General features: G+C 43.0%; 2 protein-coding genes across 3 annotated transcripts; one reads left to right on the top strand and one right to left on the bottom strand.

Moving 5' to 3' along the window:
- The first annotated feature begins 3028 nt into the window (after nt 1-3028).
- LOC115669794 (uncharacterized) lies at nt 3029-6860 on the top strand. Its single transcript, XM_030590922.2, has 9 exons — nt 3029-3227; nt 3431-3457; nt 3558-3637; nt 3872-3944; nt 4293-4350; nt 5368-5419; nt 5622-5646; nt 5730-5821; nt 6424-6860. Exons 1-9 carry the CDS (start codon nt 3123-3125, stop codon nt 6473-6475), a joined length of 564 nt encoding a protein of 187 aa, XP_030446782.1. The 5' UTR covers nt 3029-3122; the 3' UTR covers nt 6476-6860.
- Nucleotides 6861-8191: 1331 nt separating this feature from the next.
- On the bottom strand, nt 8192-11505 carry LOC115666773 (probable protein phosphatase 2C 27). 2 transcript variants are annotated; one of them, XM_030588433.2, is made up of 4 exons: nt 10449-11505; nt 9904-10095; nt 9291-9496; nt 8192-9092 (listed from the first exon to the last, which is right to left on the bottom strand). In XM_030588433.2, exons 1-4 carry the CDS (start codon nt 10632-10634, stop codon nt 8534-8536), a joined length of 1143 nt encoding a protein of 380 aa, XP_030444293.1. In that variant the 5' UTR covers nt 10635-11505; the 3' UTR covers nt 8192-8533. The 2 variants fall into 2 exon arrangements, with proteins under 2 accessions (XP_030444293.1, XP_056177396.1); XM_056321421.1 differs by lacking the exon at nt 10449-11505 and having other exon boundaries at nt 9904-10125.
- Nucleotides 11506-14067: the final 2562 nt, after the last annotated feature.

Genomic DNA, 14067 nt, shown 5'->3' on the forward strand with positions numbered 1-14067 from the left:
TCATCGAGGTACGTCCATTTTAGGCGGACGTTTTTATTAGAATTCTGATTTGGTGCATCTCGCAAATGAAATTTAGTATTCGAAGACATAGGTCTCTCTCCCCATCCCATCGCGTCCCGTCCCGTCTAGATGATTGACGAGGCAAACTTGTAAAATCTAAATTGGTCGTTCTCTGAATATGAATGGGTGATTTTTTTTTCTTTGTGACGGTTGGTTCCTTCCATTAAAATCGCTCTCTAAAAAAGCTTTCGAGTGTTTTTTTTTCTCTACGCAATCATAATCCTGCGACGGATGCATTTTTACTCTTTTCTTTTAACTCAAAATATCCGAAACTTTCACAATATACAAATGTCGATCAGCAAAATTCGCAATACAATTGATTTATAATTTTCTGGGAGTTGAATAATATCTTCAATTTCGATGGGGCAGTACATAAGCTTTTCAACTTTTGCTTAAAAATAACAGACGGGCGGTGTAGGTGAGCGGGAGCATTTAGTACGTGCGGGGACTGCGGCACGTGCGAGATGAAGCGGCGGAAAAGCGGAATGATCGGGAAATAGTGGGGCCCATCGCCTGAATTCAGTCCTGAAGGTGATTATTATTATTATTATTATTATTTATAAAAATATATTAAATTGTGCTGTCCAACCACTACAGAGTTGAGTGGGGTGGTTGGCAATTAGAGCCCTTTTTTTTTCCCTTGTTTTGGTGAATAAAAAGAAATCGGTTTTTCTCTCTTTTCTTATTAAGTGAAAAAAGGCTAAATTCCTATGCAATGAAAGTCTTAAAATTTATCATGAAAATATAATCAAGTCCTAAAAATTTTAAAAAGTGCAATTAAATCCTAAAACTTGTCACAAAAGTGCAATCGGGTCCTGAAACTTGCTACGAAAATGTAATCGAGTCATAAAACTTTAAAAAAAAAATGCAATCAACGAAATGACTTCATTGGACAAATTTGACAAGTTTTAGAACTTGATCACACTTTTTTAAAGTTTTAGGACAATTGTATTTTCGTGATAAGTTTTAGGACTTAATTGAACTTTTTAAAAGTTTTAGGACTAAATTGCATTTTTGTAATAAGTTTTAGATCTTCCAATGCACTTATCCTTTCCTATTATGAATGTAATGATAATTTCAATTTCTCATTCTGAGCTAATGGATAGCATGAACCCGTATAATTTGTATGAGGAAAAAAATACGATTTTAGAATCGGTTTGTTTGAAGGAAAATTGTTTTCGAAAATTTGTTTTCCGATTTTCCGGTATTTGGATGAAGAAAAACTAATCAATGTACTGAAAACATTTTCTATGAACTGAAGACAATAACCTTTTCCTTGAAAATGAATTCCACATCGATTAGTTTTCCGTCATTTACACACCAGAAAATTGGAAAATAAATTTCTAGAAACAGTTTTCCTTCAAACAAATGGACCTAGTTGCTGAGCCTTAGCCCTACATTATAAGAAAAGCGAAAGGAGGAAAACAATCCAAAAAAAAAAAATGGCAAATTCACATACTTTTGTGGGCCTAATATCCTAAAAAACCTCAAACTTTAGGTCAAGTCCTAATTTTACCATAAGTTTTTTTGTTCCATAAAAAACCTTCAACTTTAGGTCATGTCCCAATTTTACCCTAAACCTTTTTTTATTCTATGAAAAATCCCCAACTTTAGGTCGTGTCTTATCCCAATTTTACCCTAAAATTTTTACAGTTTCATGAAAAACTACAAACTTTTACTTGAGTTACAAATCTGCCCTCATTAACCCTCCGTCCGAAATTTCTCGTTGATAATCGAGATATGGAAACCTCCCAAGCATGAGCTGCTCGATTATCCCGAGCTGTGAGCTCTTCGACCAAGCACGAGCTGCTTAGCGTCCCAAGCGCGAGCTCTCCGACTGCGAGAGATGGAACATTCCTAGGCACGAAAGGTCGATGAGCTCAAAATCACTACGGTAGATTTTGACTAAGGGTTAAAGGAGAGCAGATTTGGAACTCAAGTAAAAGTTGTCAATGTTTTATGAGACAAACAAATTAGAGTGAAATTAAAACTGGACCTAAAGCTGGGATTTTCTTATGAGACAAAAAAGAAGTTTAGGATAAAATTAGTACTAAACCCAAAGTTAAGTGTTTTTTATGAGACGAAAACAGTTATGGTAGAATTGAGACACGACCTAAAGTGAAAGGTTTTTAATAAGATAGAGAGTAAAATTGGGACAGAATTTGAAGTTGGAGACTTTTAGGGTATTAGGCCTACTTTTGTATGTCGTGTCGAGGGGCATAAGATGACATTCGGATAGGTGGAGTTATCGTATCATTAGTCTCGAGTCATTCGAATAATCAAGGGACAGGGGTTCGTATAGATCGAGAAATCGTATTGAGATTGGACCACACGACCAGGTTGTCTCATGAATCTCAGAAGTAGCTTTTCGAGGTACCACATGATCCATAATCATTGGAAGTTTTTAGGCTTTGGAGTGGTCCCAACACGGTAACAAAACACACAAGACCCTTGTGCCTCTCCCTTTCATGGGTCGACTACAAGATGTTTGCAATTACACAAAGACACCCACGAATCATCGTCTTATATATTCTGTCGTGCCGGACATTGTCGTCGCCGGGGTTGTCGGCATGGTGATCGCCGTCGAAAGACACAGAGCCGCCCCTGGCTCGTCCCCCTGACCTGTAAGATTGTGAAGGATCCCGCGTGAGCCAGTGAGACCGGCGCGATTCGGCCGTCACGGTGGATTCTGTTTTTTTTTTTCTCGTCGTAATGGCCTTTTCGGTCGACCGTGAGTTCGATTTTCTGAGTAGGTGGCAGCGGCAGCGGCAGCGTCGTGTCAATTCAAAGAGATGAACGGAGGAGTAAGAATGGGCCCATCTGCGGTCAGTCATCTCCATGATGTGGGCCGCTTCGAGGCCCAACAACGGAATTGGGCTCTCTTGGGCCCAAGTGAATTGGGCTCGCTCGGGCCCATCGTGTTATTCGAGAGGCGAAATTTCTAGAATCCCGACGACTGAACCGATCAAGACTTCCTTGACGGACCGCTTATAATTGTGAGCTGACCGGAGACTCTGAGGGAGCGATCGTCGTCGCCGTCGTCGGAGGAGGAGCAGGAGAAGATGGCGGAGTCCGTCACCGCCGCGGCGTGGATGCTCGCGATGCTCGCCGCGTTCTCCCTCGCTCACTGCATCGACGACAAGTGCGCCGCCTGCAATGCCGTCGCGGTACGTCGTTCCGTGGCTCAGTCCGGCGGCGAAGATTTTACAGAGATCGTTTCCTAAAACTTCGTCTTGGTTTATTATACTACTGTTGTATCGGCGAATCTCGCTTCTCACGGGGGAATCGATTTCTCGTTTTTTCGTTTCGAGTTTTTGCGAGTTCGAGTTGGTCGACGATCTAACTTCGGTGCCGATGGTTTTTTTGGCAGGGAGAGCTGGAAATCGGTCTTTCCAATGTGAGTGAGCGCACGTTGTTTCCTGTACGAATTCGACTAGCTGCAGATGAGTCCGTGTTAAAAGGTTTCGTATTTCCTCCCTTGTTTTGGTTCTGTCCAGGAAAAGCCGAGGAATCATTTGGATATGAGGCATCGCTTGGATTCTAGAGGTCAGCGTGAAGGAAAGCTCATTGATTATAGGTAATGCTTGTCGTTTTTTTGCCTATTCTTTTGTACGATGATACAAGTTCGCTTATAAGGCTATGCCCATGATGTTTATGTTGTTGGAGGAGATGCATTCTGTGATTATAGTCTGACTTGGTTTTCCTGAACCCATATCTTTCTTTGTTAGAGAGGCCAGTTGCGTCATGTGATTGTCAAGTTTATATTAGATTTGGCTGATGGTTATGTGCTACCTGTAATAATATCAAACAGGGTCAGCGAGCTGAGAGTGGTCGAGCTTCTGGATGGACTATGTGAAGAGATGCAAGATTATACTCTCGAGAAGGTAATTCTCATGTTTGTTTTTGATAACTAATGAGAAATTCACTATGAGGCACCAAGGGGGTGCCTCACTTGGCTCATTCTTGATGCAGTAATACAAGGTGGCAAAACTACTCAAGCTTTTTATTTTCATTGTTACTAAAGTTAAAGCAGCAGTTCCAAATAGGAACATCCCAGTTTGATTTTTCGCAGGATGTCGTAATTAGCAGTTTGAATAAGTAAGATCAGTCCTGCTTTGGTTAACCGTTAGAAAGCTGTATATCCACTCAGTCGATCTCTCCAGATGTATAAATTTTCTGTATGCCTGTCTGAGGTCATCTGAACTGAAGTGCTTCATTGCTCATTTTTGCAGAGGGATTCTACCCAACTAGAATGGGTGAAAGTAGATGACTGGGATCAATTGAAGACCAGTATGTATTCTAAGTTTGGTGTATAGTGGCTTTATTGTGCATTTTTTGTTTGTTTGAGTGCAGCTCATAATTTTATAATTGATATTTAACAATAACTGAGAAAATCTGTGTCGAATAGATGATTTATTTCGGTAGGGAACTTATTATCAAGAATTACCTCCAGAGAGAGCGAAAGCATTCTAATATATAAATATTACCAGCAGCACTTTGTGACCTTGTATTAGTGCATGTACGTTTCAATTCAGTGCATGCTTGGAAGAAAGAGTTAACGAGTGAAACCATTGAATCTCTTTATAACAATATTTAACGATAAAGAATCTATATATGAAGATGAAGTTACCCTTTCAAGATTCTAAAAAGATATATGCTGAACCCTGATACCTTGCTTTATTTAAATATTTCATTCCGTAGATTTACTTTATATGCTTAAGTGCGAATTTTAATCTTGTGAATGTTTGGAACTAATTTCTTGGGATTAATGAATTGGTCCATGGCATGTACTCCTGTGGATTATATGTCCCTCTTCTTGAATCGATCAATAGAAGTATCAAATAAGGTTCATAAATCTTAAAGTAAAACAGGGTTATCAACTAATTGGTTACTGATGGTTCATTTACGAACGCCAATGTCCAACCGATGATATCAGCTAAAATGCATATGACTATTACAGAAGCTTCTATAACACATAATATTGTTCAGATTGGCAATTATATATGCGGATTGACTGTTATATCAGCATTATGGGTGTTATTTAAAAGTTTCTGATAAAGATGAATGATGATGATGACTCTCCTTGAATTGACCAAGTAGTTTACCGTAGGATTATCCATCCCAATAAACTTGGAGGTCCTTTGGAGTCTACTGATGTTGATTCAAATCATTTTATGTCTTTCTTGAATATGGTTGATTCTGTATTAGCAAGTCCTGGTACCTATGTCTCTCAAATTCTCACAAGTCTCTAGGATATTGTACATTGAGTTCTGAAATTGAAATGGTCTCTTTCTGTTGTGTTGTTAGACAAACAGGAAGCTAGAGCACATTCCAAAGCTATATCAACTTATTGTGGAAGGTGAGTATATCAGGAGGTCCACCCCGTAAAAAAAAATGCACTGAAGGAAACAAAAAGAAAATAAGTTGTAGGAATTCTTTTTTGTGCTGTTGCGTGGTGAGCTTCATTATAATGACAATCCCAAGTTATCCTTTTATTTGTAATAGAGAGTGCCTTTGAATTATCAATCCACGAGCCTAATATCTTTTATGTAACATTGCAGGTTACTTGAGGAGACAGAAGATGAGGTGAGATTGTACATGCTACTTCTTATCCATTTCTACATGTATTTTCACAGGTCATTTAGAATTCCTGTTAATGTCTGTTGCAGTTGGCGAAACTTATAAGACAAGGTGCTGTGAAAGTTGGAGGTGTAACCAAGGTTGTGTGTCAAGATTTGAGCAAGCACTGCAGCCAGACAAGGTATCCTTTAAGTAATGTCAGCCCCAGGTGGGACCATGGGGATTGTGCTGTGAGTAAAAACATGATATATGTTGACTAGCGCTTATAATCATCAAGAGAATAGCTGAAGATAATTTATTACATCCTCAACTGTGAAGTTAAACCTTTGTTTTTCCGAATCTCAATCTTTTTAACGTCAAATTTTGAATAAAAACACTTGCAAAGATCTCGTCTCTAACGTATATTAGAGAAAGAGGTGGTAGTTTTAATTCTCAAAGATTGCCTTCCATAAATTGTCCTCATTACAAAATCTCTCTTTTAAGTGATTTTTTTCTGGAAAATCTTTTCCGTTCTGGTTGTAGTTGTCTCATCCCTTCACTCCCTTCTTCCATCAACTGAGTTTCTCTTTTCTAACTATTTTTATGGAGAGTGTTCTCTATCTACATCAACTTTGCACAAGCATGTTCAGGCGTGCTTCTGTACTAAGTGAAATTGAAATGTCTGGAGCTTTAAAGAATTCGTTTTCTCAGACAGACCTGTGATTCGCATATGGCCATATCTACTTAGGGTGTTTCATAGTTCTTTCTTATGCTAGGCAACTCAATCCTTGTTTTACTCTGCAGTGGTTTTCATGATGGGGATGGCCCGGCTGATGATGCTAAGGAAGAACTCTGATTCAACATGACGAGACAAATCTCGTCTTTCAGATCTATGAGAACAGATACTGTACAACTGAACGACAATTAGAAAGGAAAATGGGATCGTAACCGAATGAGCGAGCTGCTCCCAAAGTGGGATTGCGAGAATTCTTTCTCCTTTGTAACACAAATTTTGCTTTCATCTTGGATTGTGTTCAACAGCTGTCTTTTCAACATTACATGCTGGACTAACTAATTATTCCTGTGGCTTACCAGAGACATCAGTACACTACTGAGGAAACCCTCTCCGGGTTGCCCTCATCATCCACTGACAAAGCCATGTCACAGGCTTCGAATCGGATGTTGTTTACCACTATAATATGTTTCAGAAATGGATCAACTACCAACGCTTGTTTAGTGCATGATTCATCATCTTCTCTCGGTTGTTCTTGTAGCGATCAGTTGGACCGCTCATGGTCCAACTACAAAAAGGACCAGATATCGGTCCTGTGTCTGAGTAAGGATGGAAGGCATGTGATGACTCGTGTATGGGATCGATTCCATGCTTGTTAATGAAATTTGGCATGAACTTTCATGGATTTATTCTGAAGCGTCTAACATGTAAAGGCCCGTTTGGTTCGGTTCTACTTTGGGGGAATGCATTTGAGGGAATGCAAATATCATTGGGTTAAAAGGATTTTTGGAAATGCAAGTAGTGTTTAGTAAGTGTTTTTTAAAATCAATTTAGGCTAAAGGACTTTTGCTAACATTTAAAAAAAAAAAAAAAAGCTCCGGTGGAGCTTAACCATCGGTCACCGCCGCTGGCCAGATCTGGTTGTCAGCCATCACCGCCTGGGGTCGCGCGACCCAGGCCAAGCGTTGCCTGGGTCGCGCGACCCAGGCCAACCGGTGACCGCCGCTTGGGGTTGCCGAACCTCGGGCGTCGCAGGGGTCGCGCGACCCAAGCAACGCTTGGCCTGGCCTGGGTCGCTCGACCTCGGCGACACATGAGGTCCGGCGACCCAGGCGGCGGTCGCCGGGGTCGCGCGACCCCCAAGCGGCGGTCGCCGGCCGCCGGACCTCGGTCTGGGGAAAGATGAACAGCGCAAGTTGCATTCCGAAAATGCAACTTCTCAAAGCACCTTCACCCTTGCATTGGTCAAAAGTCCCTTGAAGAGTATTTCAAATGCAATTGCATTTCCTTAAATTGAGTAAAAAAAGTTATCAAACACCATTTGCATTTGGCCAAGGGACTTTAGAGCTCAAATGAGTATTCCAAATGCTAAACCAAACGGGGCCAAAGATTATTAAGCACTAGGCATCGCAGAGTGAATTAACATGAATCGAGGAAAGCTTCCCTTGGACCTTGCCTGATGTAATTGAGATAAATCCATTGGCTTCATCTGGCAGGCAACACGAACAATTGGATCGATGGCCAGCGCGCAGATAATGTAGCAGCGTCCAGTGAATGGTGTAACGATCCGTGATCTGGAACATTATAGGTTGCAGTTCACTCCCCCAGATGACAAATGGGCAAATTGACTACGATGATCACTATTGTACACCAGCTTAAGCCTGGTTATGCAAAACGATATCCGTTGACGCTGTGCGCAACCCAGGAGAATGTAATGTATTGTCAACTCGGAGATCTCGCTGGTGCAAAGCTTACCACAATCTATATAACACCGAAAGTGAACTGCATCAAAATCTATGAGCCCTCGCAAGGATCATGAAGAGATGGGTTACCGAAAAATTGAAGACGAGAAAAACAGAGCCATCATGATTTTCGACTAACAACTATTTACAATGCTCGAATCGTGAACATCCATTGTGGTTCAGGCAACCACATAAATGGGAGGGGAAAAAGAATTCAAATCGTTACAACATAAATAATCACATACGAGCGGCAACTCTCAAGATCCTGAAGAATTGAATCGTGACTCGGAGGGATCATCTCGCTCGTTTCTGAGGGGGACTCATGTCAGTCACACTAACTGGTGCAGGTTGCAGTGCGTCGTCCGTGGTGAAAGTAGGGACCATGACCCCCCCTCAGTGGCTGCTGCAGATGTTCTTGCTTTTGGCAGATTCCTGTTGCTCACGCATTACAATCCAGTGCACCCTTCAGCAAATTCAGACCTTCTGCTGATATGCTCCTTCGGACTCGAGATGGAGGAATCTCAATCCGTGGTGGAGGATCTTCGGAGAAACAAACGGTTATGACAGTTAAATTGTCGCAACTATTACGCTTCAGTGCCTCTCGGACCAGCTCTCTTGAGCACCTTTCGGGATCATTGTGCAACATCAGTTCTTTCCTTGCTATCGTAACAGCACACTGGCTGCTCATCACATCCCACAGGCCATCACAGCCCATGATTAAGAACTCATCGTCTTCGGTCAAGTGGGTCTCCTGCAACTCCGGCTCCGCGCTGAGAGGACAAGCAGAACCTTTTGGGCCCTTCATGTGCCAATCTCCAAGGGCACGTGACACAGACAATTGGCCATTGAGATAGCCATCATAAACAACCCCTCCGAGTTTCTCAATCCTTAGCCTTTCAGATGTGCAATTGGGCTTGTGGTCCTTGGACAGCTCAATAGCTCTCCCTCTTTTCCCAAGAACAGCTCGACAATCCCCAGCATTGGCAACAAACATAGTTCTGTAAATAGAAAATTCATGTTACGGGAAGGTCAAAAGACAGGTATTTAAATGCCGCATCTATAACCACAGTTGTTCACACAAGAGATATATACTCAAAGCGAGCTCTAAAATCAATCTTTCAAATGAGGGGTCTGATCACAATCAACTTCTAGAGCTAATGTACAAAGAAAACCATACAAGTCTGTCAACAAGTTACCGTCCAAAAATAAGAGCAGTGAGAGCCGTGGTGCCAGAAGAGATATCCAATGAACTGGCATCAGCAAACTCATAATCTGCTTTCAGAAAGGCACTTTTAATGGCATTCTCCACACTGGCTGGAAAATGCAAATCCTCAACTATGAATCGTAGGATGTTATCCCGAACAAACAATGCTGCATCAGTACCTCCGTGACCATCAAATACCTGCATGAACATGCTGATATATGAGCTTTCGAAAGTGTCACAAAAGGTGACCATTCCACCATAACAGGAACCTCAGACTCAGCTGATAAATAATTGCATAGCAGCATTATACGATTTTTGGCTTGAGACTAAGTTCTCTTCCCTTTGCCTGTGGAAAGTAACTAGTCATCACCCCCTAAAGTCCACAGGAAGCAGCACCACAATCGCATTAGACTATGTATCCAGTGCCTAATTAATGTCAAGCATGCAATACAGCCTATTCTAAAATGTTTGCAACTAAAGTCTAAGCCAGATAGTATAAATCCTAAATTTAGTTTTGACAGAAAATGGCCTAATATGCTTCCTCCAACCTATCAAAGAAGCATGAGTGCAAAACGTGCAAGGAAAAGATTTTACACATAACTCACCCCATAACAAGCTCCAGAAGTGGGGCAGCCCGCCATTGTCCCACAATGTTCAGCTAGGTTATCTATGCAAATGTGTTCATCTTCCATGTATTGTTTAGGCCCTCTTTCAGCACAACTTCCAGAGCGGAATACAGGTACAAATTCTGATTTTTCATCAGGAGACTTGCTTCCAAAAATGCCCACATCGGATTCCTTCAAAAGTGCCATGAGCTCGGTTAAAACATATGTTTGAAACTTTGTCGCAAACAAACTTCCTATCGTAAGCAGTATATCCAGATATAAACTCCAGCAGCAGGAAACCAAACAAATTAATGACAAAGAAAATTAGTAGCTTGGTCGCAATCTTCACAGACCATAAGAGGTCAAGCTATTCCACAGTTGATTCAGAAACTAAAATAAGACAACAGAATAGGAAAAATGCATCACGTGATCTTGTTGTCATTGTCGTAAAACTGGATAAGTCATCCCTAGGGAAAAGATTTTACTGTAAAACTATGATCATAGATCTCAAATTCCATCAGTTCAAGTACCAATATTTGACTTACAAAGTCAGACGCAGCAAGAAACCTTGCAGAGCTCACAGAATGCCGCATTACCGAGAGGTGCCTCGGAGGCTTCCCATTTGCCAACTGTCTCGCGTTCTCCAAATTCTCATCTTCAGCCATATCCTCCCTATTGTAACCGCCTTCTAACACCGTGAACGGACGAGATAAATCTGCACCAGCAGCCATATTTCCTCCAAAATCATAGATCAAACCAACCCAAGAAAGGCTCTCTTAACCCACAAGCCCTCGCTTCACAATTCAACTTCAGATTCCCTTACGCACTTCACGCAAGCGCCCCCAATGAATTTCCCAAAATCCCAAAGGAACGAGCCCAAAATAACCTTCGCTCTCAGGCGCCAAAGCCACCGACCTCTCACCCTTTAGAAGGAAATACCTCGAATTATCAAGTAACGCTTCAGAGGACGTCCAGCAAGCAAACCCAAAAGCTCCCAACTCGTTTCCTCTGGGCAAAACTAAACGACCCAAAAAATCATGCAAAGTCTAAACCGCTTCAAATCAGCCCCGGATTCCCTGAGTTCGACACCAAATCAACCGCCCCTAAAATTCAATCTCCCAACAGTAACGAACCCCCAAATCAGCTCACCGCCCCCGAACTACCCCCCAAACAACCCGATCAAACCGCCTCTCAACTAATCAGAAGCAAAACCCCACCCCCGGCAAAACCGGCCGCGCCCGCCGTTCCGTTTCCGAATCGGAACAACCGCAAACAATCCCCCTCCGCCTCCGCCTCCGGCCGCGCCGCTTCCCAGATCAAGAAGCCTCCAACCCGCTTCAGCCAACGGGAAGCGAATCCCGCCCACGAAACGACCCGAAATCGACCACCCGCCCCGGAGATTCCGATCGCCCGGGAAAAACTCGAACTTGATGCACGAAGTCGAGGAGGAATATCTGATCCCTAATCACGCGATCGGCGACGACTCCAATGAATCAGCGATCATCGACCATTAGAAGAAAACCCTAAGATGGGAGAGACTTTTCGAGGAGAGAGAAGAGAGAGATAGAGAGAGAATCGTATGCCAAATTTAGCAAGAGAGAGAGAGAGAGAGAGGGGGGACTTGTTGAGATATGGTTGGCGACCGGCGATTCCAGGTAAAATCGCATGGGCCCGCCTAGCTGTCAACCGCGGGGGGTAGGGGGGGTGGGCGGCAAATGGGGGAACGGTGCACAGACACGTGTCGCGCCGCGGTTGGCGGATCTGCCGCCCCCGGGCAGGTGGCTCTCTTTCCTTCCCCTTCCCTTTCGTCTTTTCTTTCCTTTATTTATTTATTTATTTTTTTTTTTACGGAGGGGTTCCTTCTCGGCGCTGCAACTGGCTCCCAGCCGTCGGATCTCGCGGGTGGCGGACACGTACGGTGGGGATCCCGTCCTTTCCTGGACTTGCCCCTTTTGGGGTGCGGAGGGGGGTACGGTCGGTGACGGGAAGGTTCGGACGCTTTCCCCGGGGGCTCATACGTGTCGGCGCGTGAGTGGTGGGGGAATTTGCGATTTTTGTTTTGCGGCTTCGGATAAGTGAAGCGAAGAGTTATTGTTAAGCTGCTCCCGGATCCACCACCGCTCAGTTGATCTGAACCGCCCAGTCGTGCGGGGTCTCGCATGAGGCCTTTGATCCGATGGCTGATAACAACTGGGCTCATGCGTAATGGGAATGTACAAGTATTGCTCAAGGTGGAGATCCAAAGCTACTCCATACCTGCCTTTTCTATTTGTATCGTATTGATTTTATTTTTACGTGGAAGCCCACTTTGCATCCTTTGCTGTGGTTACCGAAATCCCTCGCCAAAGTAAGTAGCGGAAGCTATCCCTTCCGAGTGGAACCGTCCCGCCTATTCAGGTGTATACAGTTGGCGAGCTGACAGTGCTGCTTTCCTTATTTAACATGACGGTGCCCGCACGCCCATTCTTCCCGTTGAAAAATAGTTTTTCTTCCAACGTCCAGAGATTACTCTTTAATTTTACGTTCCGGAATTTAGATGAAGTAGTTTAAGAACTTACTTTTCTTTTTGTATCGTATCGATTTTATTTTTACCAGGAATATCAACTTGAATTTTTTTTCCCATTGTATTGCTGCGTCAAGACGAGATGTTGAAGAAAAAAAAAGACGAGCCGCTTATCGTTACTATTCGCATCAAGGGTGAAAAGTGTCCTCAAGAGAGCTAGAACAAAAGAGCTGAAAATTACGTCACGTTAGAAAACGAAAGTAGGGCAATCTCAAAGGCGATGATTTTCGTCAATAGATTGTAAAGCAACAACGGTTTGCTGCGATGAAAATTCTTTCTCCAAAATAGAATGCTCACACTCATATGTTCTTTTCTTAGGGTGTGTTTATTTGAATGTGAGAATCCTCCGCGAATCAGTTTTCTAAACTTTCACACGTTTAATTTGCTAATATGTTAATAGAGCATTATTTAGGGTAAAAGAAAATATACATACTTAAAGTTAAGAAAATAAATTTCATAATAATGAAATTTACCCCGAAACAAACACAGAGGGAAGACGAACTAGTAGGGAACTTTCATGATTGCTAATTAATACAAGGGAAAATGAAACAAATTGTCCCTAAGCTTTTGCCTCAATGTGCAATGTGGTCCCTTGATTTTCAATTTGTTCAATGTTATCTTTGAACTTTAACCCAATGTGCAATGCGGTCCCTAAACTTTTAATTTGTTCAATGTGCTCCCTAAACTTTTAGTACATGTTCAAACTAGTTCATGGATTATGTCTTTCCATAAATTTAAGTTCAGGAACTACACTGAACATTTTCATATAATTCGTGGATTAGTTTGAACATATACAAAAAATTCAAGGACTATGTTGAACAAATTAAAAGTTTAGGAACCACACATAAAACATATTGTATATTGGGCCAAAGTTAAGAAACTATTTATGTCTTTCATCCCTTAATACAACTACCAGTCATAATCCCTTCAGAACGTAAAACTCAGTGGTAAACGGTCAAAAGGCATGTCCTTGAGAGACACAACCTTTCACTCAAATAGAGTAATAAATAATAGGGAAAAAACCACCAAAAACCCCAAACTTTACCGTCTGTGACACATTTACCCCGAACTTTTTTTTTGTGACACCAAAAACCCCGAACTTTGCTTTTTGTGACACATTTACCCCAATGTATTTAGTCCATGGGCATTTTCGTCTTTTTGCTTTTTTTTTTTTTTCCTTCCGGCTAGGGGCCTCGCCGCGTCGGGTGAGGCGCCCTCGCCGGATCCCGGCGGGGGCCTTCGCCGGCGTCGAGCGAGGGCGGCCCTCGCCGGCGTCGGCGAGGTTCGCCCTTGCACGGGCGAGCGAGGGCGGCCCTCGCCCGACTCGGGCGAGGTCGACCCTCGCCGGCGGCCCTTGCTCGGCGTCGGCGAGGGTCAACCTCGCCGAGATCGGGCGAGGGCCGCCCTCGCTCTGTGCGAGGGCGGACCTCGCCCGACGCCGGCGAGGGTCGCCCTCGCTTGGGCGAGCGAGGGCCCCCCTCGCCGGATCCGCGAGGCCCCCCCTCGCCGGAAAGGAAAAAAAAAGAAAAAGCAAAAAAGACGAAAATGCCCATGGACTAAATACATTTGGGTAAATGTGTCACAAAAATCAAAGTTCGGGG

Source organism: Syzygium oleosum, unplaced genomic scaffold, assembly GCF_021117445.2.
Source record: "Syzygium oleosum isolate NSW1041296 unplaced genomic scaffold, Sole_v2.1 Sole_v2.22, whole genome shotgun sequence".
NCBI classification, from domain to species: Eukaryota; Viridiplantae; Streptophyta; class Magnoliopsida; order Myrtales; family Myrtaceae; genus Syzygium; species Syzygium oleosum.

Excerpts from the sequence above, each read along its gene's own strand:
- LOC115669794 (XM_030590922.2), top strand. The coding sequence starts at position 3,123 with ATGGCGGAGTCCGTCACCGCCGCGGCGTGGATGCTCGCGATGCTCGCC. Across the intron at positions 3,458-3,557 it reads TGGAAATCGGTCTTTCCAAT|GAAAAGCCGAGGAATCATTT; the intron begins GTGAGTGAGCGC and ends GGTTCTGTCCAG. Across the intron at positions 5,822-6,423 it reads AAGCACTGCAGCCAGACAAG|TGGTTTTCATGATGGGGATG; the intron begins GTATCCTTTAAG and ends TTTACTCTGCAG.
- LOC115666773 (XM_030588433.2), bottom strand. The coding sequence starts at position 10,634 with ATGGCTGCTGGTGCAGATTTATCTCGTCCGTTCACGGTGTTAGAAGGC. Across the intron at positions 10,096-10,448 it reads TTCTTGCTGCGTCTGACTTT|GAATCCGATGTGGGCATTTT; the intron begins GTAAGTCAAATA and ends GCACTTTTGAAG. Across the intron at positions 9,497-9,903 it reads CTTCTGGAGCTTGTTATGGG|GTATTTGATGGTCACGGAGG; the intron begins GTGAGTTATGTG and ends ATGTTCATGCAG.